Source organism: Zalophus californianus, chromosome 5 (assembly GCF_009762305.2).
Source record: "Zalophus californianus isolate mZalCal1 chromosome 5, mZalCal1.pri.v2, whole genome shotgun sequence".
Classification (NCBI taxonomy): domain Eukaryota; kingdom Metazoa; phylum Chordata; class Mammalia; order Carnivora; family Otariidae; genus Zalophus; species Zalophus californianus.
This window is the reverse complement of record NC_045599.1, coordinates 54,323,699-54,349,852: the sequence shown is the minus strand read 5'-3', so window position 1 is coordinate 54,349,852 and position 26,154 is coordinate 54,323,699. Positions and strand designations below refer to the sequence as shown.

The window sequence follows — 26,154 nt, the reverse complement described above, 5'->3', positions numbered from 1 at the left end:
ATTTAAGTAGTTCTGAAAGGATTAGAGCATCCAGGGTTTAGTGTACAGAGCTACAAAATAACCCAGACAGCAAATTTTTATCCTTTCCATGTCAATGTTCTAAAATCCTTCCCCTGAATTTAATTTACACAGACTAAATCAGTATCAATTTCTCACTTTCAACTTTCTCCTACAATTAAAGCAAAAATACAAAACAGGGCGACTGGGTGGCTCAGTTGGTTAAGCGACTGCCTTCGGCTCAGGTCATGATCCTGGAGTCCCGGGATCGAGTCCTGCATCGGGCTCCCTGCTCGGCAGGGAGTCTGCTTCTCCCTCTGACCCTCTTCCCTCTCGTGCTCTCTATCTCTCACTCTCTCTCTCTCAAATAAATAAATAAAATCTTAAAAAAAAAAAAAAAACCACCATTCCATCCTTCAAAATTCTAAGAGCCTCACAATAAAATTTACTGCTACCTAAAATACTATGATTTTGGGGCACCTGGGTGGCTCAGTCGTTAAGCGTCTGCCTTTGGCTCAGGTCATGATCCAGGGTCCTGGGATCGAGCCCCACGTTGGGCTCCCTGCTTAACAGGGAGCCTGCTTCTCCCTCTCCCACTCCCGCTGCTTGTATTCCCTCTCTCGCCGTGTCTCTCTCTGTCAAATAAATAAATAAAATCTTAAAAAAATAAAATAAAATACTATGATTTTATAATGTCTACCTGTCAAGTCTACTTGAACCAACGTAGATGAATCTGTAGTTTGCATTTTCCTAGTGTGTTGCAGCTGAAAACAATGTGGGCATGGCTAACTGGCTAACAAGTAAACAACAACACATTTTAATTTAGTGTATATAATTTCTTTGTTTATACAGAGATCATCTCTGGAAAGCTATAGAAGAAATTGGTAACAACTACTGCCTTTGTGGAGATCCTGATGGCTGGGAAAAAAGAAAAAGATTTTATACTGTCTTCCCTTTGGTACTTTTTGAATACTGAACCACGTAAATTTTGCAAATCTGTTAATTAGTGTATATGTAAGTATGCATACACACGTACTTAAATTTCAGTGTACCACCCAATGGGATCATATCATAAGCAGTATTTGGAAATTTCAAGTAATAAAAAGAAAGTCTATATTCTTGGTTTCTATGATCACCTCAACTAATTTTCTAAATATATATATATATATATATATATTTAAATTTGCATATGGATATACCCCCAAGAATATGTGTGTATGGGTATGTGTATGGGTGTTAGTATCTCATTTAGGATACTAAATTTAGATTAAAAAATCAAGCAAAAATACAATGTTTTGCACTTCAAAGTCCTACTAATAGCAATTCCAGGTTTTTAAAAAACATTTTAATCCTCCCAGTTTATCCATGTAAATGATGGATCAAATTCTGGATATATAACCAAGTGCTCCAATTTTATTTAAAAGTAAAGCATGACAATACCAGTGAAACCAACAGACAAATGGAAAGAGACTTCTGTACTGGTTAAACAGTAAAAGAAATAAGGACAAGAAACAAAGAAATACTTCAGGATAAAAACACCCAAGATAATTATTTCATTCTTGATATGCTGACTGGAAATAATTTTTGGAAAAGGTCACCTAACTAAAAATGTCAGTTCATTACAATGTGATATATGCTAAAGAATACTTGATGTCTTTGGGAGAATGCTTAATATTTTATAGACATCAGGATTATTATACAAAATATTTATAAGGTGTTTAAATCAGGTACGTTTTATTTTTTTCCCCTTAAATAATTATCACCAATGAAATCCATTCCTTAAAAAAAAAATTTAAGAGGTCAGTATCCAAAATATATAAAGAACTTAATACAACTCAACACCAAAAAAAACCAAATAATCCAATTAAAAAATCAGAAGACACGAACATACATTTCTCCAGAAAAAATATACAGATGGCCACTGACACATGAGAAGATGCTCAATATCACTCATCATCAGAAAAATACAAATCCAAACCACAATGAGAAGGATGCCTGGGTAGCTCAGTCGGTTGAGCATCCGACTCTTGATTTCGGCTCAGGTCATGGTCTCCGGATTGTGGGATCAAGCCCTGCTTCGGGCTCTGGGCTGGGTGCAGAATCTGCTAGGGCAACCTCCTCCCTCTGCCCTTCCTCCCACTCATGTACTCTCTTTCTCGCAAATAAAAAAATAAAATCTTAAAAAAAGACAATGTGTTATCCCCTCACACCAGTCAGAATGGCTAAAATCAAAAACACAAGAAACAACAAGTGTTGGCAAAGATGTGGAGAAAAAGGAACCCTCATGCACTACTGATGAGAGTGCAACCTGCTACAGCCACTATGGAAAACCCTATGGAGATTCCTCAAAAAGTTAAAAATAGAATTACCATATAATCCAGTAATTCCACTACTAGGTATTTACTCAAAGAATATGAAAACACTAATTCAAAAAGATATATGCAGCAGCTCTATGTTTATTGCAGCATTATTTACAATAGCCAAAATATGTAAGCAACCCAAAGGTCCATCTCTATAGATGAACAGATAAAAGAAGATGGATATATACAATGGAATATTACTTAGCCATAAAAAAAGAATGAAATCTTTACATTCACAAAAACGTGGATGGATCTTGGGAGTATAATGCTAGGTGAAATAACTCAGAGAAAGACAAATACCATATGATTTCACTCGTATGTGGAATTTAAGAAACAAAACAAAGAAAGAAAGAAAGAAACCAAAAAATAGACTCTTAATTATAGAGAACAACTGCTGGGTACCAGAGGGGAGGTGGGTGTGGGGACGGGGGAAATGGGGGAGGGGGATAAAAAGTACACTTATCAAGATGAGCACTGAGTAATGTATAGAATTGTTGAATCAGTATACTGTACACCTGAAGGTAATGTAACACTGTATGTTAATCACACTGGAATTTAAAAAAATAAATTTTTAAAAAATTTAACTCCTCAATTAAATAACCTGGGTTTATATAAAAACAGAAAGCCATTTTAGTTACTATAGTGCAATGCTAACACAGACAATCTCAAGAGCATTATAAATTAGTACCCTACTCTGAGAAACAGTATACAGAGACACTAATATCTGCAAAAAATTTTTTTAAAGTTACACTATCTTTTGAAGGACTAACAACTGTTTTTATATACTAAGGCAATAGTGTGGATTTCTGCTATCAAAATTAATTTTGTTATCCAATTTTAGTGGAAAAGAAAAAACACTTTCAACTTAATTATCAAAGGCACTATACTTTGTGGCAAAAAATGACTTATCAGCAACAAAACACCTGTTGTGTAGGAAGTCTTAAATATATTTTTCTCTTCAAAGTATAATATTAATTCGTAATGTAGCATACCGTTTTAGTTAAGAAAAACTATACTTTAAAGAAAAAGGCAGGATGTGCTACTTTCAAAAGGGCTTGAAAATAATTTGAATGATTCAAACTTTCCTCTAACAAATGCCACAACAAAAAGGTTTATCTTTTTATATGTAGGGAAAACAACAATTAATAGGTTGTTTGGTTAGAAACTTTAAAGTTTCCCATTACCTCACTTTGACAAGTTTTATTTGTCCCGACAGTGCTACTTTAAATATTAGGGGAGAAAAGTGAAACTAATATTGTAATTTCTCTATTTTAAGAAATTATAAATGATCCTAAAATATGTACATTTTTAAGTTGTCTTAGACAACTATTAAATTCTCAGAAGTTATTTAGTTCCTGTTCCTAGTCTTCCCCAGTTCATTTAGTCCTCCTTCGGAACATTTTTTTTTTTTTAAGATTTATTTATTTATTTATTTGACAGAGAGACACAGCGAGAGAGGGAACACAAGCAGGGGGAGTGCGAGAGGGAGAAGCAGGCCTCCCGCCGCGCAGGGAGCCCGATGCGGGGCTTGATCCCACTGGGGATCCTGGGATCATGACCTGAGCTGAAGGCAGATGCTTAACGACTGAGCCACCCAGGTGCCGCTGGAATTTTTTATAAAGCTCCAAATTAGAGCTTTCAGCCCCAATTCCAGGCTTGGAAGTAAATAAAATGCAATCTATTTTTAACTGTTTGTATTCAATAGTTGGGGAAGTGAAGGCAAAGACAAAAACATAAATTAGACTAGGAATATTCCCTAGATTTCAGATATCCAAATTTATTCCTATTCCTCCCTTAAGAGGGACAAGGGGCACCCAAAAACTGGTACAAGAATGTTTGTAGAAAGCATTATTCGTAATAGTTAAAATCATTAGGCAAGGCTATGTTCACAGCTCAAGTAACAGAAACAAAAGATAACTTTAAAATGTTAATGCACAATTTGCAGTAAACTATGCTTCACTTTCTGAAAAAATCTTAATATACAATTTGGAATTAACTTAGCAAGCATCAAGAACACATTCTTTTCTGTTAAGATTTTATTTATTTATCTGTGAGAGAAAGTGCATGCAAGCGCACACAAGCAGGGGGAGCGGCAGGCAGAGGGGGAAGCGGACTCCACACTGAGCAAGGAGCCTGATGTAGAACTCGATCCCAGGACCCTGGGATTATGACCTGAGCTGAAGGCAGATGCTTAATCGCTTAATCGACTGAGCCACCCAGGAGCCCCAAGAACACATTCATCCATCAAAAAACATTCGAGGGGCGCCTGGCTGGCTCAGTTGGAAGAGCATGATTCATCTTGGGGTCATGAGTTTGAACACCACATGGGGTGTAGAGATCACTTAAATAAATAAAAAAAATAAAAACTTAAAAAAAAAAGCAAAACATTTTGGGATGCCAATTTAAAATCCAATTAATAGTTTTATAAATTGCCTAAAACCTGAAGTCTAAAATTGATCGGTTGTACACATCAACTATACTTAAATTAACTAATTAATTAAGTTGATAGGCTACACCTAAAATTCATACAGAAATGCAAGTGACCTAGAACAGGCAAAATAACCTTGAAAAAAAAGACCGAATCTGGAAGACTCTCACTTCCTGATGCCAAACTTAGTACGAAGACACCGTAATCAAAATATTGTAGGACTAGTGTAAGGACAGACAATGGAATACAACTGAAAATCAAGAAATAAAGCCATATTATCTATGGTCAACTGATTTTTGACAAGGGTGCCAAGATTATTTAACAGAGAAAGAAGAGCCCTTCAACAAAGGTATTGAGACTACATATCCATGCAAAAGAATGAAGCTGAACCTCCTCCTGGCACCACAACACAAAAACTGACTTCAAATGGATCATAGGCCTAAATATAAGAGCTAAAACTATAAAACCCGTAGAAAAAAACACGAGTAAATCTTTGTGACCGTGGGTTAGGAAAAACTTCTTAAGATAGAACAATAAAAGCATAAGTAATAACAAATAAACTGGACTTCATCTAAATTAAAAACTTTGATGCTTCAAAGGACAATATCAAATTACCTCACACCAGTTGGAATGGCTACTATCAAAAAGAAGTAACAAGTGTCGGCAAGGTCGTGGAGAAAAGGGAAGTCACACACTGTTGGTGAGAATGTAAATTTGTGCAACCACTGTGGAAAATAATACGGAGGTTCCTCAAAAAATTAAAAATAGAAATGAAATACCATACAATCCAGTATTTCCACCTCTGGGTATGTACCTGAAGAAAATGAAAGCACGAATTCAAAAAGATACATGACCCCTATGTCTACTGCAGCAATCACCAAGAATATGGAAGCAACCTAAGTGTCCATCCACAGATGAATAAAGGAGATGTGCTATACATACACAATGGAGTACTCAGCCATAAAAAAAAGAATGAAATCTTGCCATTTCTGACATGGATGGACCCAGAGTATATTATGCTAAGTGAAGCAAGTCAGACAGAAAAAGACAAATACCATATGATTTCACTTATATATGGAATCTAAAAAACAAAACAAATGAACAAAAACACTCACAAATAAAGAGAAAAAACTGGTGGTTGCGGGGCGGGGTAGGTGAAATAGATGATTAAGGGGTACAATCCTACTGTTATAAAATAAGTCACGAGGATGAAAAGTACAGCATAGGCAATAGTCAATAATACTGTAATACTGTAAGAAACTAATGGCACTTACACTGGTGAGCATGTCATAATATATGTAATTGTTGAATGCTGTACACCTGAAACATGTTATATGTCATCTATTAAAAATAATTTTTAAAACAAATAAATTTTTTAAAAAAGGACACCATCAAGGAAAAACGACAGCCCACAAAATAGAAGAAAATGTTTACAAAATCATATATCTGATAAAAGATTACCCAGAATATACAAAAACTTACAACTCAATAATAAGAACACAACCTAATCTAAAAATGGGCAGTGAATCTAAAAAGATATTTCTCCAAAAAAAATATGAATAGATGCTCATTAGCCATCAGAGAAATGGAAATCAAACCCACAATGAGGTTTTACTTCACACCCATCCACTATAATAAAAAAGACCGATAACAAGTGTTGTCCAGCATGCAGAAAAATTGGAACATTTTTACATTGTTAGTGGGATTGTAAACTATGCAGTCACTTTGGAAAACAGTTTGGCAGTTTTTCAAAATGTTAAAGAGTAACAATATGACCCAGCAATTCCATTCCCAAAAGAAATGAAAACATATTTCCACACAAAAACCTGTATAAAAATGTTCATAGCAGTACTATTCGTAATAGCCAAAAAGTGGAAACAACCAAACATCTATCACTGATGAACAGATAAAATGTGGTATACACACACAATGGAATGTTTGGCCATAAAATGTAATGAAGTACTGATACATGCTACATCACGGATGAAGTGTGGAAGCATGCTAAGGAAAAGAAGCCAATCACGAAGGATAACACGTATGATCCCATTTACCTGATATGTCCAAAAGAGACCAATCTATCCAGGCGGAAATGCATAGATTAGTAAACTGCCTAGGCTGAGTTAAGGGCCAAAGAGGTAATGACTGCTAATGAATACAGCGATTCTTTCTGAGGCAATGATATTGTTCTAAATTGATCGTGGTGATGTGACTGCACATAAGAAAAACCCCTGAATTGTACACTGAACTGAGTGTACTGTATAGTATGGGAACTGTAACTTTACAAAGCTATTTTTTAAAGAAAAACCTAATGTCTCGTACTTATGTCGCTTACGGAAAACAAGAATCACTCAAGACAACTATGAACTGATTTGATTACTAAGTCCACACGTGATACACTTAGAAATAAGAATTTAAGACACACCTCTTCTTCACTGAAAGATCACTCCTTTAATTATTTCTAAATTTGAACTAAAATGGAACTGTAGTACTTGCAGCTGTCAGGACCTAAAATGAGATTCACCCAAGATACCGGGGTAAACATGCTACTTTTCCCGCACTCGGCTGAACTGCACTTCCATTACAACAAACAATAACTGCAGAAAAACACTCCACACGGTGACTGGAAGTCATTCTCAAAGAACCACCTAATACTAATACCGAGTTAAGAGAAGGGGTGTGGAAAGAATGAGGAAAGGGAAGGAGCACAGGGCACGAGGGGAAGTCTACGTGCATTTAAGCCCAAGGAATCCTGTTACATTAAATTCAACTTTTATACGCTTTGTGAACAGGCCCAGAGGCAAAGTCCTGGGCGCAGACCAAAGAGCCGAGCTGCGAGGCCGAGAGGAAGTGCCGATCCAGGCCAAGCCCGCAAGGGATTCCGTGTGGAAACAGTGGGGGGCAAAAGGGCTAAGATGGGGGCTGCGGTGCGGGACGGAGGTGAGCCCCCTCCGCCCGGCTCCGGCCGGCGCTCGCCGGCAGCGCGCAGCGGGAGGCGGCCGCGCCTTGGGCCCGGCGGCCGCGTCCGAGCCGTGGAGCGCGCCGGGCGCCCAGAGCCTCCGCCGGGGCCGGGTCCTGTCTCCCGCCCCATCCGGCGCTTTGTCCCAGCGCGGGCGGCGGGCGGCCCCTAGGCGTCCCCGCCGCGGGCTGAGGGGCCGCGCTGACAGTCCTCAACCCCCCGCAGGGGCTGCGAGCCTGCGAGACCCGGCGCTCGCCCGGCTTCATCCAGGCGGGACCCAGCCGGCGGCGGTCCGAGGACACTAGCCCTTATCGCGGAGCCTTCGCCGCCGCCGCCGCGGCCGCCAACGCCGCCGCCCGGAGCGCACACAGGCCGAGGTCACGCGGAGAAAGCTTCGTACCCCAAAACCCAATTTCCTGCCCTTACCCAAAAATTCTCGACGAAATGCGCCATGACCATCCTGCTGCCGCCGCGCCAGGTTTCGCGTCCGCGCCCGCCCGCCGCTGTGTAAACACGGGCCCGGCCCCCACGGCGCCCCCGCCTTTCCCCACCGCCGCCGCCGCCGCCGCCGCCGCCGCCACCGCCACCGCCGCCTTCTTCCCGGAGACCGGCCCGCACCCTCCAGGGCGCATGCGCCACCTAGCGGCTGCTGCCGCCGGGCGAACTCTTGAACGCCACTGCCTGGTTGCGCATGCGCTCTTCGTCCCATCCCTGGATTTTTAGTAACCTACACCTCTCCCCCGCGCGGGCGTGGCCAAGTTGAGTATTCTCTTGGGAATGGTGGAGAACCGGGTACTTGAGGAGTCACAGACGAGACTGCCCGCACCCTTTGCGGTACGATGGGTACTGGCCCAGGGATGAGCGAAGAAAAGGGCCGGCCAACGGCAGTGGATACGGCAGCCAGGCTGCTTCCTCTCTTCCTCTACGCAAGACGCGCTTTCCTGGCCTTGGAGGATCTTGAAGGGACCAAGGCTGGTCTAGCTGGGATGGGGGAAATTTGGCTTCTGGCCACCGGGAGGAGACTGGGAAACCTTTGGTCAATAGGGTGCCTTTCCTTGACAGGGAACTAAGAACCAAAACAAAACTTTCCGAGGCCGGAAAAGGAGGAAACGCCCAGTGTCGCCTGAGAGTCTTCTGGAGCAGCGCGAGACCCAGGCACCAAATTCCTGGCCGAAGCCGCTGACTTCTAGCACGCCCCTAGGACACCGGGCAGGCCGGCCGGAGGCAGGCAGGAGCATGACCCGAAACGAACGAATTTCCCTGACCCAAGCAGTTAAAAAAAAAAAAAAAAGTCTTTTCCAGGACTTGTTCATTTAAGTCCCTAGTTCTCTTAGCAACTTGTACATTTTGGAAAAAGAAACAAGTTTAAACACGTCCTGGCATAACATAAACTAAATCCCCTTATCATGCCTTGCTTTCCAGAGATTAGGGGAAAATAATTAAACCCTTGTGGAGAGGTCTCAAGTTCACTGTCACCAGGTCAGCTCAATCCGAAGTCTGCAGTTCTTGAAACCAAGCTCAACTAATAGATTTAGTGTTGCTTTATTTTTCTTTTTTTAAAGATCTTATTTACTTGACAGAGAGAGACACAGCAAGAGAGGGAACACAAGCAGCGGGAGTGGGAGAGGGAGAAGCATGCTTCCTGCGGAGCAGGGAGCCCAATGTGGGGCTCGATCCCAGGATCCTGGGATCATGACCTGAGCCGAAGGCAGACGCTTAACGAATGAGCCACCCAGGCACCCTAGTGTAGCTTTAACTATATACACACATCACCACCTTCTCAGATCTTGTGACTTCAGACATAATGAACACTATGTCATGTGTTTCTTGGTGGAAAAGATTTTCATCCTCAAAAGCAAAAACCACACAATGCCTTGCACATGGATGAAACTGTCAAGTATTTGTTGAATTGGGAATAAGTGGATATTGATATTGTGATTATATCTTTTTTAAGAATATTTTTTAGAAATACATAGGATGTAACAGTCTGCTTTAAAATAACTCATTGAGGGAGGAACAATCCGTAGGGGTATGCATGAAACAGGATTGACCATGAGTTGATAATTGTTAGGACCTAGGTAATGGAAACATGGTAGTTCACTATACAGTACTACACTCATTTTGTATATGTTTGCTATTTCCTTTTCTTTAAAAAGTCTTCATAACACTGTCATTTACACCAAGTCTTTGGGAAAGTCTAACTTAGAAATTTGCTACAATTCTCTAAACCATTAGTCTAGCACTATCTTTCTTCATCCTGAAAAAATTCTAAAAACCATACAGCCCTCTAGATCTCTCTGCAAATAAGGTTGGCATTAAAATCCTAGTGTCCCTAGGCACTACCCTGCTTAGCCCTCGGGAGGAAAAGCCTGATCCTAGACCCATGCTTTAAAGGACCTTACATATTACAAACACATTAATTTATTAAAAAACAAATAGGTGCCTTTGCCACTCCTGATCTGTGGGTGGGATAGCTGCCCATATCAGAGACAGACTCCTTTGGAGTTCAGGCAGAATCTGAGCAGCAGAAGTGCTTAAGTAAGAGAGAAGACAAATTAGTTAATTTGTTCAGTTTTTCCTCCCAGCATGAATGCAATAGATTCTTGCATAACAGAATATTGTTTTGCATAACAACGTGGTATCAAGCACAGATTTTCCTTCTTTTTAGTGTTCTAACACTGACAATTTAGCATAGTACACTGGTCTCCATTTGTACTCTTACCTCTGATTTCATAAATCAGTCTTGCCATAAAGATAAATATTGTGTATTTGGATATTTACAAGGTTCATTAGGGCCAAAACACCATATGCTGGTATTGCCTGATATTTAAATTGTGGGAATTTAGAGTAAATAGCGATTAAGGTGACTAAATTTCAGACAAGATGGTGAACTAGAAGAAGAATGTGGGTAGTATCAGGCACATTCTGTTCTCTCAAGTGAGGTTTCCTGGGATGCACATACACTCTGGCAGAGTGTAGATAAAGGCCCTGAGAAGGTAGCTCACTTATGTGCTGTTAAGTATTTGTGACCCACACACTTAGCCCTTGCTTATCCAAACACATTCTGAAATTACTAAAAACTGACACAGATAACAACACTGTTCCACTCACTGCCTATGCCACCTGGCACTTAATAGTCACTCAATAAATGTTTGGTGAAACAACAGGTGAATGATTAAACCTATCAGGGAAACGTCAAGGTGGATGAGACTTTGAATATGCAGTAACTCCATTTTTTTACTCATACTCTTAATTGGTGCTAGGTCTTAGAGCTCATAAAAATAGCATTATTTACATTCTACTTGATTTAATATTCTTACATTACTTTAAATATTTTCAAAAGAATTATTTGGGGCTTGAGTATACTTCTTTTTTAAAAAAGGTTTATTTAGCACGCCTGGGTGGCTCAGTCAGTTAAGCGGCTGCCTTCAGCTCAGGTCGTGATCCCAGGGTCCTGGGATCGAGTTCCTCAGCTTCTCTCTCTCCCTCAGCTGCTCCCCCTGCTTGTGTGCTCTTTCTCTCTCTGTCAAATAAATAAATAAATAATCTTTAAAAAGGTGTATTTATTTGAGAGAGAGAGAGAGAGAGAGCAGAGGGAGATGCAGAGAAAATTCTCAAGCAGACTCCCCACTAGGCGTGGTACCTGACCCCAGGATCCTGAGATCATCACCTGAGCTGAAATCAAGAGTCAGCTTCCTAACCTACTGAGCCACCGAGGCGCCCCAGCTTGAGTACACTTCTTAAAGGATAAGTTGCCTTTTGTAATAAAAATAAAATTAAATTGAGATAATAATATTCAAAATTGGCTCCCAGGGGATGTTGCTGGTCCCCATTAAACTCTGCCCCAAGCATGCATGTTATAACCAAAGCTATAACATAACTGCTATAACATAATTTGGCAAGTGGTAGCAAATAAGACAGGAGAAATTAACACAAAATTACCTAAATCTACATTCTCTGGTTTTACAAAATATGACTTGTCTCCCAGAATTGAGGACAAGATATCCAAAGAATGTCCCCCTTTTCATTCCTTAGTTTGATCTCTTATTTCTGATCTTGGGGTCACAGCTCACACCCCCTTAATCAACATTTAGTTACAAAGGCCATTTCCTGGGTGCCTGGGTGGCTCAGTTGGTTAAGCGACTGCCTTCGGCTCAGGTCATGATCCTGGAGTCCCGGGATCGAGTCCCGCATCGGGCTCCCCGCTCAGCAGTGAGTCTGCTTCTCCCTCGGACCCTCCCCCCTCTCATGCTCTCTCTCTCTATCTCATTCTCTCTCTCAAATAAATAAATAAAAACAAAAAACAAAACAAAAAAAAACAAAGGCCATTTCCTCATTACTTCATTTAAAACTAGTTCTGGGGGCACCTGGGTGGCTCAGTCGGTTAAGCAGCTGCCTTTGGCTCAGGTCATGATCTCAGGGTTCTGGGATCAAGCCCCACATTGGGCTCCCTGCTTGGCGGGGAGCCTGCTTCTCCCTCTGCCTGCAGCTCCCCCTGCTTGTGCTTGCTCTCCCTACCCCTCGTGTCAAATAAGTAAATAAAATATTAAAAAACAAAAACAAAAACAAAACTAGTTCTGGTCCAGAAAAGTGGGCTATAAAGTAAAACACATTTTCCCCATTTATTTTCAATACAATTTTGCAAATGTACTTCTAGTTGTTTCCAAGATGAGAGTGGCAGAGGAGAAGCTCCTATAAACACCTGTTTCCTGCTAATTTCTTCAAGGGCAGCATCCTGTGTCAGATGCAGTAGTCCTCTGTACTTATCTTGTACCTGACGAAAACAAGCGGCAGAAGAACTAAGTTCCATTAAAAGGCAGAAGAGAGGGGCGCCTGGGTAGCTCAGTCATTGGGCGTCTGCCTTTGGCTCAGGTCATGATCCCGGGGCCCTGGGATTGAGCCCTACATCGGGCTCCCTGTTCGGCGGGAGGCCTGCTTCTCCCTCTCCCACTCCCCCTGCTTGTGTTCCTGCTCTCGCTATCTCTCTCTCTTTGTCAAATAAACGGATGAAATCTTTAAAAAAAAAAAAAAAATAGAGGTTTGCAGCTCTATCTATTAAAAAAAAAAAAAAAGGTAGAAGAGAAAGAGGCAGATCCCTGAAGTCTGGTGTTCTCTTGTTTTTCCCTACTCAGTAGCAACATATTGAAAGCCATAGCTTTACGGAAAACAGAAAGAAAAGCAAAAGCTTACTAGGTGGTATCCAGGCAGGCTGCTCTACAAGGCCAAGGAGACAGAAACATGCTAATCAAAGTGCAGAACAGAGGTAAATATCACCCTACATACACTCTTCTTATTTCAGAGCAGCTTGCTAGGCACACCCTTCTTCTCTCCTGAGTGCACCTGGGATCCACTGCCTGCCCTTTGATGTGCATCATCTCTAACTCCAGAATGAGATGTACTTTCCAATAGACTCTCTTACCATCATAACGTCTGTGAAAGAAACACAAAACACCTGACAGGTTGGTCAGGGCTTTACAGTGCTAGTCATCACAGGAAACCCAACGCAGGTCTCAAAATTAAAAAGCAAAGATAGGGGCGCCTGCCTGGCTCAGCTGGCAGAGAATGCAATTCTTGATCTCGGGGGGGTCATGAGTTGGAGCTCCACGCTGGGGGTAGAGATTACTTAAAAAAATTTTTTTTAATTTTTAAAAAGTAAGAAAAGAGAAATTGCTCAATTACAGAAAGCCATGAAGGTAAAATAATGTAAAAACATACAAATATGTCATTAATGTTAAGTGGAAAGGCAGAAGTTGACATGGAAGATACATTAAAATTATAAGGGTGTACAAATATGCATATAAGTGGACAAAAATCAAAAGAAAACAGAAAATGTATGTGGTAGGGTGGTATGTATTCTAACGTATTCTACGTAATTCTAATGTAATAACATAGTATGATTTAAAGAGCAATCACTGTTATTTGTTTTCATTTAAATATAAATGTAACTGGGCAAATCTTTCCCAGGTCTTTCATTAACTCTCTCCTCTCATTGATTCAAGCAATAGACAATTACGGGCACTTAACACAATGAAAAGACTATCTCTGCTCTTACAAAATTCATAATCTAATATAGACTCATAAGAAATAAGACAATAGAGATGATGACAATTATAAAATAATGTGCCTTAGAAGAGTATCTGGTGTATAGCTGAGAATCAATAAACACTTATTAAATGAAAAATGAACAAATCACTCTTTGTTCAGAAGGATAACCTCAAAGAAATTCAATTTGTCCTTTTTCATTTTTCCCTCTCCCCCCTAGCTCTCTCTCTCTTTCCCTCTTTTCAAGAAAGTGACAGGAAATTGACCTGGATTCACAGGGGCTTTCTTCCATTAGCACAGAGGTCTTTGGGTCTCTGGGGTAGTAGAATCCACAGCAACTTTTAAAACGCAGTATTTCTGGGCTCGGCTAGCCACCTAGGAGCTAGCTGTATATGGGAACTGGAAGAACAGAGTACTAGGAATTGTCACCATAGGAACCCACAAGAAGAGGCACTTTTAGATCAGCTAAGAATAGAGGGAATGGGCTTGGTCTCCCTTGAAGATCTGCTGAAGCCTGAGCAGAGACCTCGGTGCACCTTCTGCACACCGGATAGCACTAGATTTCAGCAGTAGCACAGTGTACTAGTGAGAAGGATAGTCCCTGAGTTTCCCGGACAACTGAGGGGAAGGAGGGAGCTCCACCCAACCATTTATGTAACAAGCATTTAGCAAACACCTATATCAAGCTAGGCCCTCTTCTAAACACTGGGGGGTCCAACAGTGAAAAACACATAACCACTACTCTTGTTGCACTGAGTGTGGGAAGACAGACCACAGGGATATAAATAAGTGAGATCCTTTTGGATAGTGATACATGCTATGACATATAATTGGGATAGATTGTGGTGGGGAGTGGTGACTTCTTCACCTAGAGTAGTGTCCCTAAGGAAGTGACATTTGAGCAGAGACCTGAATGAACCAAAGGAAAGAGCCAGGCAAACATCTGCAGAGAGGTCCACGTTGAAGGATCAAACCGTGCAAAGCCCAGAGTTAGCAATGAGCTAACTTAGGCTTCCAAGCATAGTAAGCTAGTAGAGGGTTTTAAAGCTTCAGAGATACCTGATTTATGTTTTACAAGATCACATTGACTGCTCTGTGCAAAAAGATGAGGGGGAGGAGGTGGTGGTAAAGGGGAGGCCACCGAAGACAGATGCAGTAGTCCTGATAAGAGAAGACAGCAGCAGGGACTAGCCGACAGCAGTGGAAGTGATAAGAAGAAGCGATCGGGCTTAAGATCTAATTTGGCTGTGAAGCTGACAGAATTTGCTCATGGAGTGGACATGGGGTGTGAGGGGAAGAAAGAAATCAAGGATGATCCCAGCAGTTGTGCCTGAGAACTCAGATGTAAAAGGGTGCCACAGAGATGGAAAGGATATGGAAAGCAGCTGTTTCAGAGAAAGGAAGGAAGACCCAAGGGTTCTGATTGGCCTTGTTAGGTTTCAGGTGCCTACTGGAAATCCAAGGGGAAATGTCCATCAGGCAATTGGACGTATGATTTTGGAGCTCAGGACAGAGGTTGAAGACGTAAATTTGAGGGTCATCAACAAATATAGATGAGCTCACAGAGAGAGAGGAGAGGAGGGGGCAGCTGAAGACAAAGCTCTGGGACACTTGTACACTTTCAGTCAGGAGAAGGAGCCGAGCCAGCAATAGAAATGAAGGAAGAGCAGCAAAGTAGAAGAATCTCCAGGAAAAGGGGACAACACTGAAGCCAAGAGAATGTTTTAAGACTGGCCAATGGATGGGGGCACCTGGGTGGCTCAGATGGTTAAGCATCTGCCTTCGGTTCAGGTCATGATCTCCAGGTCCTGGATCGAGTCCTACATCAGGCTCCTGGCTGGCTCAGCAAGGAGACTGCTTCTCCCTCTTCCTCTGCCTCTCTCCCACCGCTTGTGCTCTCTGTCTCTCTCCCTCAGATGAATAAATAAAATCTTTAAAAAAAAAAAACAACTGGTCAGTGGATGACAAACACTGAGAAATGACCAATGGGTTTAGCAGGATGGAGGGAGGAGTCTTGGCAAGCCAGCCTTCTCTGAAGTGGCGAAGATATAAATATGATTAGAATGGGTTGAAGAGAGAAGGGGAAGTAAAGACCACAAGTAAAGACAACTTGTTCAAGAAGTTTTGCTGTGAAAGGGAAGGGTGGGGTAGGCAGACATTGAAGGGAACGGGGCTGAAAGGGGTACAGTGTTAAGATGAGCAGTGGTAAGTCATGCTTGCATGCCAGAGAGGATGAGCCAAAGAGATGGAAAGGGGAGATAATTATAGAAATGTGGTCCTTGAGTAGAGGAAAGGACATGGGATCCAGAGTAAAATTGAGCTTCAGGAGGGTGCTTTTAGTTTTACAGCTAATAAGTCTAACAGGATCGAGATCACTTAGTTGGAAAAAGTCCCCGAAACTGCATGTGCAATTGTACTTCTGCATGAGGAATGCCCCTTTCATGTATTACCTGCTTGAATCCCCACATCGACCCTATAAGACCACTACTGTTATTTATTTATTTTTTGTCAGGGAGAGAGAGAGAGAGCACAAACAGGGGGAGCGGCAGGCAGAGGGAGAAACAGGTTCCCCGCTGAGCAGGGAGCCCGATGTGGGACTCAATCCCACGCCCCTGGGATCATGACCTAAGCCTATGGCAGACGCTTAACTGACTGAGCCACCCAGGTGTCCTGAGACCACTACTGTTTGATCCTGATTTTACAGATGAGACAGTATGCTCCAGAAGATTCAAAACATTGCCAAGGTCAAACAACTAGCCAATGGTAAACTACTGTTAACTTGTGGTAAACTTATTAACAGTGGTAAACCACTGTTAACAGTGGCATGAACAAAGTATTATGAAGGAAGGTAGGTGAGTCCTCAAGAAACACAAGAGGTCAAAAAAAGATGACTGGTCAAGGGTGAAAGTTAAACTCATCCAACGAAGGCTTTTATTTGTGTTTGGGTGTGTGTGTGTGTGTGTGTGTGTGTGTGTGTGTGTGTGTGTGTGTGTGTGTTTAAAGATTTTATTTATTTATTCATGAGAGAGAGAGACGCAGAGGCAGAGGGAGAAGCAAGCTCCCCGCGGAGCAGGGAGCCTGATGTGGGACTCGATACCAGGACCCTGGGATCATGACCTGAGTCGAAGGCAGACGCTTAACCGTCTGAGCCACCCAGGTGCCCCTGTGTTTGGTTTTTTTAACTCATGGTCTGGTGTTCATCAGAAAGCTCCTTGGTTACTGTCTCTCTAACCCAGGTTCTCCGAATGAATATGAATGCGAAGTACTAAGGATCCCATAAAAATTTCAAACAAATGTATTTTTATATCTTACTCTTTAAAAAAAAAGTCTTTTCTCTCCTCACAGTCAGTTCTGAAACATGCAAAAAATGTAACTGTCCAAAACTCAGATTCCAGGCAAAATCTAGAGCTGTCCCACCCTAAACAGGATGTCTGGTCATTGTATTAAAAAACAGTCACTTCTGACAGGCAGAGGGAACAGACAACCAAATCAGTCTGTAGGCATGACAGTAATGTTCTCTATCAAATCCTTAAGACCACAAATTCTGATGAACTATTTGCAGGGAGGCCACTGGACTGGGCCCAACTGGCCAGATCAAAAGGCGACAAAATAAAATTTCATTTCGAACCTTGCAACTTCATTGGATGACATCTGCCTTAAAATGCTTTTTTTTAATAGTTTCAAGAACAAACTGTCATTAGTTTTTTTTTTCATTTAGGTCCAGAAGATGTCTATTATTGCTTTTTTCTTCCCACTTCCCACATGCTAGCTAAAACCAATTCTTTCTTCAATCTGTCTTCAAGTATAACTCCTCCAAAAAAAGGAAAGCTGCTAAACCTTTACCTTCTGGGTAATCTCACTTGTATTTCTTCTTTCCTCCATTATTCACAGATAAACCCTTTAGATTAAGTAGTTTATATCTTGTTAAAAATAGCTCTATACTGTTCTTTATGGCATCTTTTCTTGTTTTTCTTTTTCTTTTTGCAGGTGCACGTGCTTGTATTGGTGGTTATGGGGATTCATCAAAATATATTAATAAATAGGGGCGCCTGGTTGGCTCAGTCATTAAGCGTCTGCCTTTGGCTCAGGTCATGATCCCAGGGTCCTGGGATCGAGCCCTGCGTCGGGCTTCCTGCTTGGTGGGAAGCCTGCTTCTCTCCCTCTCCCACTTCCCCTGCTTGTGTTCCCTCTCTTGCTGTGTCTCTGTCAAATAAATAAATAAAATCTTAAAAAAAAAGATATATTAATAAATAGAAAAAAAGCAAGGTGTGGAACAGAGTGTATAACAAATTTCCATTTGCATAAAAAGAAAAAAAATATAGGGGCCCCTGGCTGGCTCATTTGGTAGAGTATGCAACTCTTGATCTCAGGGTTATAAGGTTATTCGAGGTTATCAAGGTTATTCGAGACTTACACTGGGTATAGAAATTACTTAAAAATAAAATCTTAAAAAAAAGAAAACTATAATATGTATACATATATGCAAACATATATGTATATGTGCACACATTTATATATATACATAAACATTTTACACATATATACACAATCTATGTATATTATATTATGAGTATTTTCTTATGTGTATATATCCTATCTTGGGGAGGATATATAAGAAACTGGTAACCTTGCTGCCTTTGAATTTAGTCTTAGCCAAAAGACCCAGAAGCCATTGTGATGATCTTTGAAGAGAGGAGCTAGATAACAGGAAATAAAAGAAGACTGGCTTTTATACCTTTTGAGTTTTGTTCCATGTGGATGCACTACCCATTTTAAAAAACGATAAAAAGTTACAAGATGCCTGGCTGGCTCAGTTGGTAGAGTGTGTAAGTCTTGATTTCAGGGTTGTGAGCTGGAGCCCCACATGGGCCATCGAGCCTATTTTAAAAATACATAAAATAAAAGTAGATAAGAACTTAAATATTAAAAGGGAAGAAAGAAATCAAAATAATTTTTTTCCCAGATGTTAAAAAATGGTGGTGAAACTCGGATTGGGAGTTAGGGCAACAACCAAAAGTAACAAAATTTAGTGGATGCTTGGGAGGAAAAAATACAAACATCACCACCGAAGGTATATTCAAAATAGAACAAAAGTAAAGTGTTCCCCTGTTACCTTTTTTGCTTCAGTGACTATTTGACTACTTTGGTTGTGTACAATTATTGTGTCAGATTTTATTTACTCAATTTTATAGGGCTGTTCTACTCTCTCCTAGTAGGAAATATCCTGTGGAGAAGTCTGAAGCTAGCCTGAATTATTTTTCCTTTTTTACATTATTTTTTCAACCTGTCTGTTCAAAAGGTTATCTATTTTTCTTTGAAGTCAAACGAATGTATTACAATATATCTTCCTGTAGATGTTCCACATTCACTTTTTCTGTGAGTCTGTTGGGATAGGCTAAATTATTGATAGATCACAAATGAAATGGTCCTAACAAAATCAAGTTTATTTCTCCCTAGGGGAACTGTCTGCAACATGTGTTTCAGATCATAGGACAACTCTTCACCAACAGTGATGCAGGGCTTCCAGTCATATGCCCAGCTCTTTGGAAGAAGGGGAGAACAAATTTTGGCATCTGGCAAGTAGATTTGGCTAATAAGTTGTGTCTCTTCAATCTTGGTATAAGTCTTTGGTTACTGAAATATTCTTTTGAATTAGATCTTAGATACTTCTTAAATGTTCATTTGAATGATACCTTGACTACCTTATTTCAGGTTTAGACTGACAGACACCAATCATGCATACATAGATTTTCTTTTCCTTGTTTTCCAAAATGATAGTGTTGCTTTTTCATTTTGTTCTGTATTTTTTTAACCCTATCCTCTGTGTACCTACCACATTGTGCTTTCAGCAAAACCTATCTTCCATTGTGCTGCTTCCAATGTCATGTTTCTATCTGCAATTTTTTCCCCCCAACTTAAAAGTGATCTCTACACCAACATGGGGCTCAAACTCAGGACTTCAAGATCCACAGTCATGTCCTCTACTGACTGAGCCATCCAGGTGCCTCTCTACCATTTTTCTTTTCTTTCCATTTCTCCCTGAACCCAACTATCCTATATCACAACATGAAGAAAAACTTGTCTTCATGTTTTTATCGTATGTTCCCTTAAATATTTCTGCTTGATGCTCTTATTTTGTACAGATGAATTTAATAGAGATACAATTTTAAAACTTAATTCATGACAATTTGTTTTGTCTCATTTTTATCTGCTCCAGGTGAGAATTCTTCATCTGTCATTTGTTTTGCCTGTTTCCCCCTCCCTACCATTCTTTCTTGTCTCTTTCTATTGTTCCTACGACAGCTCTCTCTCTTTTTTTTTTCTTTCTGAACTTATTCGGCTTTAAACAAGCTATTTAGACAGCAATTTACTGGAATTTTGTGTGAGAAAGGTCAAGACTGCCTTCATGGTCAGAAGAAACTCTCCTCATGACACATGGTTATGTGTGTGCATCAGTTCCTTTAGATTTTGCTTCTCTGTAGCCTACTTGAGGTCTGCACGCAAGGGATGACAAGAACACAGTCTCTCTCCCTCTCCCTCCTCCCTCAACACCAGACTACTTCCTAAAAAATATCATTAGTCTATGATATTTCATGCTTAAATTAACTTCTTTAGCTTTTTCTCAGTAACAAACTGATTCCAGAGGAGTTCCTACCTCTTCATTCCATTGTTGCAAGAGGGACTATCGATTTTCACCTTCAAGCAACGTACTTTACTTTGGAGTCATGGTTTCTACTGGCTTTTCCTCAGCTCTGCAGCTCTGGGCTCCAAACTTCCCTGCATCTCTGTTTGACCTTTGCCAGGCCAGCAGTACTCCTTCCTATTTTAGCTTCAGATGCCTTCTAGTTTCATCAGATATGGAGTTGGTGTTATTGTTTCTCATTCTTCAAATTACTTATGGGTGGTTTCTAAAAACAGAGGCAGGAAAAGACTTGACTTTTCTTTGTCATGTTAATACTTGGATACATTCAGAAGATAATTTTGCATTAATTCTCCTTGGCATTTAATAGGCCCCTTCTTTTCATGTCCCTCTTTGGTTCTGGGAAATGTTCTTTTCTTTTCTTTTTTTTAAAGATTTTATTTATTTATTTGACAGAGCGATAGAGAAAGTCAGAGAGTACAAGCTGGGGGGGAATGGCAGAGGGAGAAGGAGAAGCAGGTGACGTGGGGCTCGATCCCAGGACATGACCTGAGCTGAAGGCAGACGCTTAACCGACTGAGCCACCCAGATGCCCTTCATATTTCTTTGATAATTTCTTCCCTTTTATTCTCACAGTCCTATACCTACAATTTTTGTTATATCTATCTTCCATGTCTTTTAACATTACTTTTCTTTCTTTTCTCCTCCATCCTTCCTTCCTGCCTGCCTTCCTTCCTTTCTCTTTCTTTCTTTCCTTCTTTCTTTTCTTTCTCTTTTCTTTCTTTTTCTTTTTCTTTCTTCTCATGCTCTTTCTCTCCATTCCATCCTTCCCTCCTTTTCTCCCTCCCTCCCTCCCTCTCTTTCTGTCTTTCTTCTTACTTTTTTGGGGGGGTGGCATACCATTTTGGAAGAATTTTCTCAACTCAGTTTTCCAACTCATTTGTTGCATATTTGGCCCAGCTATTAGGTTTAGAAATCGTATTTTAAATTTTTCATCAATTCTGGTTGTATTTTACAACAGTGGTCTCTTTTTTGGGCATGATACACTTTCAACTAACTCTGAGCATATTAACTATGTTTAATCTGTTTCCATTAACTCTATATTTTTATCCCAGGCGAGTTCTGTTTGTTGAATTTGCTGTTCTCTTTCATGCTCTTGGTTTTCCCAAAATTTAGTTTTCTGTTCCTATTTGTATGTGCAGGTCTGAACTGAACTTCATTCATAGTTGGAATGCATTTCGTCACTTCAAATAAGAAGTCCTATTTACCTGGCAGTGAATGCATGCTTTGGTTACAGGAATCTGCCTCATGGGATAGGCAGATTATGTAGGTAACTTTCTTCTTAGCATAGTCTCTCTGACCCTCCGGGCATTGTCCTTTTCCTCCAATCTTAGCTTACCCTGGAGGAGTAGTATGCTGGTAAATGTTTAACAACCAGCTCTGGATGAGGGGAGCACACCTTGATTTGCAGCATTTGCTGATTTCCATGGTATCAATTTTCCTTATCTGGGCCAATTTCAAGCTAGCAACATCACATCACTTGTGGGAGTTGGAAAAAGTTGTGCACATAGACTCCTAAGAACCTTCGTCTGCTGAGATAAATAATTACTTTGGAAAACTATACCCATGGCCTTCATCTAAGACCATACAATGGAGTTAGCTGCTGTAGGAGCAACTCCAGGAGTTGGTGATTTGGCAGAGTTTTAGGGGTATGGTTCAACTGTTTCTTTATTTCATTAACTGCTCCAGTGCCCTGTTCTCTGTAAGCATTTTAGGTTCTTCTGCTCTGGTAGATTTGTCTCTCAATCAATTCCCATTTCCTTTATTCTTTTCAAAAAGTTCCTTACTATATTGGTCTGCTGGACGCACCCTTTCTGGTATTCCTGTGCTGTTTTGAGTTTGTTTTTCTATTTCTTTGCTACTTAACTGGGATTTGGAGAAGGGGTGGCAAAGCAGAAGTCCTTCTCCTATTTCATGTCTTAACTTGTTTTCATTAGAAGTCACTTCCTCTTATTTCTCAAAGGTTGATTGTCCTCCTCTGATCACTGGTGTTCCTGTAGGCTCATTGTCCTGAAGGACGGTTCAAGTAACCCGGCTCACTGGCTGCTGAGAAATTTCTAAGGAAGCTTGGGTAATTAATTGAATGAGGCTATCTGCATCCCCACATGGGCTCTGGATGGGAAAACAATGTTGTGCTCATGGAGGCCATTCTCAAGGGCCAGAGAGGAGCAGGGTGGAGGGCAGCTAGGGGCAGCAAGTGGCCAAAGCAGAAGGATCCAGGTGAGCATTTTCCACTCTCATGGGCCAAATGAGATGACTGCTCTGATTTATTCAGAAGGTAGTCAATTCCAGATCTCCTCCATGTGACTCTTTGGTTGATGCAACTGGGACCCCAACACTTGGAAGGCTTTCCTTGGCCAGGAGCAACTTTTACTTCACTCTGGAAACATGGGGGATGGGATGGGACAGAACAGAGTGAGTCTTTCCCTGAGGTAGAATCTCCTTCAGGTTAACTATGGCAGACACTGCTCTACGCCTTTCCATGAGTTAATTCATTTAATCATCATGACAATCTTCTAAAGTAGGTATTATTATTATCCCAAGTTTATAGAAGGAGCAACTGAGACACAGAAAGGTCACACAGTCAATAAATCGTTGAGGCAGGATTCCAAACTGGGAAGTCTTGTGACAGTTGTGAGTCAGTATTGGAGGTGGATTCCAGGTAGGTGTGTGGGACGATTTGTAGTGGTTTCCCCTCTGATGGAAAACTCCAAAAGCACTGTGAAACAATCAGGTAGCAGCAGTTCCTAGGTCCTTCTCACGTGTGCAGGATCATCCAGGAGCTCAGCAGGCTATGTCCCAGGTCACATTAAAGAGCCAGGTTTACAGCCAGCCTATCCCCTTGTAAGGGAATGTGTTTTCCAAAAATGGGCAAAACCATATCTCCCATACCGGATGCTCTTCTTATAATGTGACTTTAATACTCTTCCCACTGAAAGGTGTGGCAGGGAGGGGTCTATGTTTTCTCTCCTTGAACCTGGGCAGGATTGTGATTACAGTGAAATCATACTACGTGACTTTTGATGCTAGGTCATACAAAGCAACACCACGTCCATCTGGTTACCTTGGGGCACTACATCTTGAAACCAAACCATTCTACTATGAAGAAGCCCATAGCCTATGGAAAGGTCCATACAGCCAGAAACTGAAACCCAAGGAACACATCCTCAGCTGAGATCCCAGCCAAAAGCCAGGACCAACTTACCAGTCATATGAATGACACATCTTGAAAGTGGATCCTCCAGTCCCCAGGTCAGTTCTACCAGCCAATGAAATGTTAAGTAGAGATGTGCTTCCCTTCCTAACCCTGCCCAAATTGCAGATTAATGGGCAAAATAAAGGACTGTTGTTGTTTTAAGCCACCAGGTTTTGAAGTGGTTTGTCAGGCAGCAATAGATACACTCCTGGATATCCCCTGCTTGACTCCATAAAATCCAAAACTTCAGTCTCATCGGTGGTACTTACCCTGAGGACTCTATAGTGACCAAATTTGCCGCACTTCTGCCAAATTGTTGAGTTGCTTCAGAAGAAAATGAATATAAAGAGTATATTTAGAATCTTTCCCTAATTTCACTTTTCACTTTCAAATCTTTAATCTCTTAAGAATATATTTTAAGGCATGGTATAGGGACCTAACTGAATTTTCTTCAAGTTATCACACAAGTGTTTACTAAATTTTCATTTTGTTACTGATTTACAACATCACATTTAGCATAATTTGGTACATCAGAGGCAATGTTATCAAGGTAAAGGTGAACTAGAAACAAATCTACTGTAAAGAAGGGAAAAGCAAAGAAACTTGTTAATCCTGGCCTTCACAGTGGATGGAGAAAGCAAATCTCTGCTAAAATAAACACAAGCTAGCACTTACATGAATTTGTAGTCTGGATTCATGCTGCTTGAAAACACAAACAAACACCTCAAGCAGAGAACTTATTTCAGTGGCCCTGGGCTATTTACATGCCAAATAAGTAGCAGAGGAAAATAAAAATCCCCTCTGGGGTGGGGTGCATGGGTGGCTCAGTCTGCATTTGGCTCAGGTCATGATCTCAGCATCCTAGGATCAAGCCCCGCATCAGGCTCCCTGCTCAGTGGGGAGTCTGCTTCTCCCTCTCGCTCATGCTCTCTCTCAAATAAATAAAAGAAATTTTTTTAAAAATCCTCTCTGGGGGACAATAATTTAAACCCCTGGCTCAAGAATTTCAGTGAATAAAATTTCAAGGAATATGAGAGCAAAGTTAAAAATCACAAAACACAAGCAAATCAGGCACCATAAGTGATAGAGATATCAGAGATACCCAGAGTCAGACACACAATAAATTCAGATAATGAAATTATCAGATGTGGAGTATGAACCACTACAATGAATATGTTTAAAGGCAAAAAAAGATTGAAGATCAAGGAATTAGAGACTATGTAAAATGACCAAATTTGAAAAAGAGTCAACTAGAATTTTGGTCAATGTTATAATTATTAAAGCTTAAAACTCAGTGAGAGGCTGGGGCGCCTGGGTGGCTCAGTCAGTTGAGTGTCCAACTCTTGGTTTTGGCTCAGGTCATGATCTCAGGGTCTTGAGATGGAACCCTGCTTCAGGTTCTAAACTGGACATGGAGTCTGCCTGAGATTCTTTCCCCCTCCTTCTCTCTCTGCCTCCCCACCACCCACTCCCCACCCCCTGCTCTTGTGCATGCTCTCTCTCAAATAAATAAATAAAATCTTTTAGAAAATTTTAGAAAAAACTCAATGGGAGGGTTAAATGACAGATTAGATACAACTAAAGAAAGAATTAGTGATCTGAAAGATAAATCTCTGAAGACAGTGAGAGATAAAAATAGTAAAAGAATATTAAAAGATAGAGATGATAGAGCAAGTTCTGACAAACATTTAATGGCAGTTCCAGAAGTAAATAAGAGATTAAAAAATAAAGAAAGAGAAGTTTCAATATTTTATTTAAAAAAATTTTTTTATACTATGTTGCTTTTATTTTTATTTTTAAAGATTTTATTTATTTGACAGAGAGAGACATAGCAAGAGAGGGAACACAAGCAGGGCGAGTGGGAGAGGGAGAAGCAGGCTTCCCGCAGAGCAGGGAGCCTGATGCGGGGCTAGATCCCAGGACCCTGGGACCAGACCTGAGCCGAAGGCAGACGCTTAATGACTGAGCCACCCAGGCGCCCCGAAGTTTCAATATTTTAAAAGAGAATGGATTGGGAGGTGAATGGGCAACATGGGTGAAGGGGAGTGGGAGACACAGGCTTCCAGTTACGGAATGAATAAATCACGGGGATGAAATTTACAGCATAGGGAGTAGAGTCTATGATATTGTAACAGTACTGTATGGTGACACATGGCAGCTACACTTGTGGTGAGCATAGCATAACTTATAGAGAAGTTGAATCACTATATTGTACACTTGAAACTAATGTAACATTGTGTGCAAACTATACATCAATAAAAAATAATAAAGTAGTTAATTTTAACAAAGAGAATGGATAAAAATTATTAATAGACATTTATCATCAGTCCTAGCAAGTCCGGTGTATTACAAGCAGGATAAATTAAAAATATTTCCACATGCAGATTCATCATGGTGAAATATGCACCAAAGACAAAAAAAGATCTTAAAAAAAGAACAGATTACCTACCCCACCACCCCTTTGCCTCAAAGGCA

The 26,154-nt window shown here is 40.7% G+C and overlaps 1 protein-coding gene across 1 annotated transcript in view; it reads right to left on the bottom strand.

The window, feature by feature from the left end:
- The window catches only part of FCHO2 (FCH and mu domain containing endocytic adaptor 2), a 123,906-nt gene extending 115,615 nt beyond the window's left edge, over positions 1-8,291 (bottom strand). The window contains exon 1 of the mRNA XM_027604888.2: positions 8,168-8,291. Coding sequence (XP_027460689.1) covers positions 8,168-8,200 — 33 coding nt within the window. The 5' untranslated portion in view covers positions 8,201-8,291. The remainder of the gene's footprint in view (positions 1-8,167) is intronic.
- Between the last annotated feature and the right edge of the window lie 17,863 nt (positions 8,292-26,154).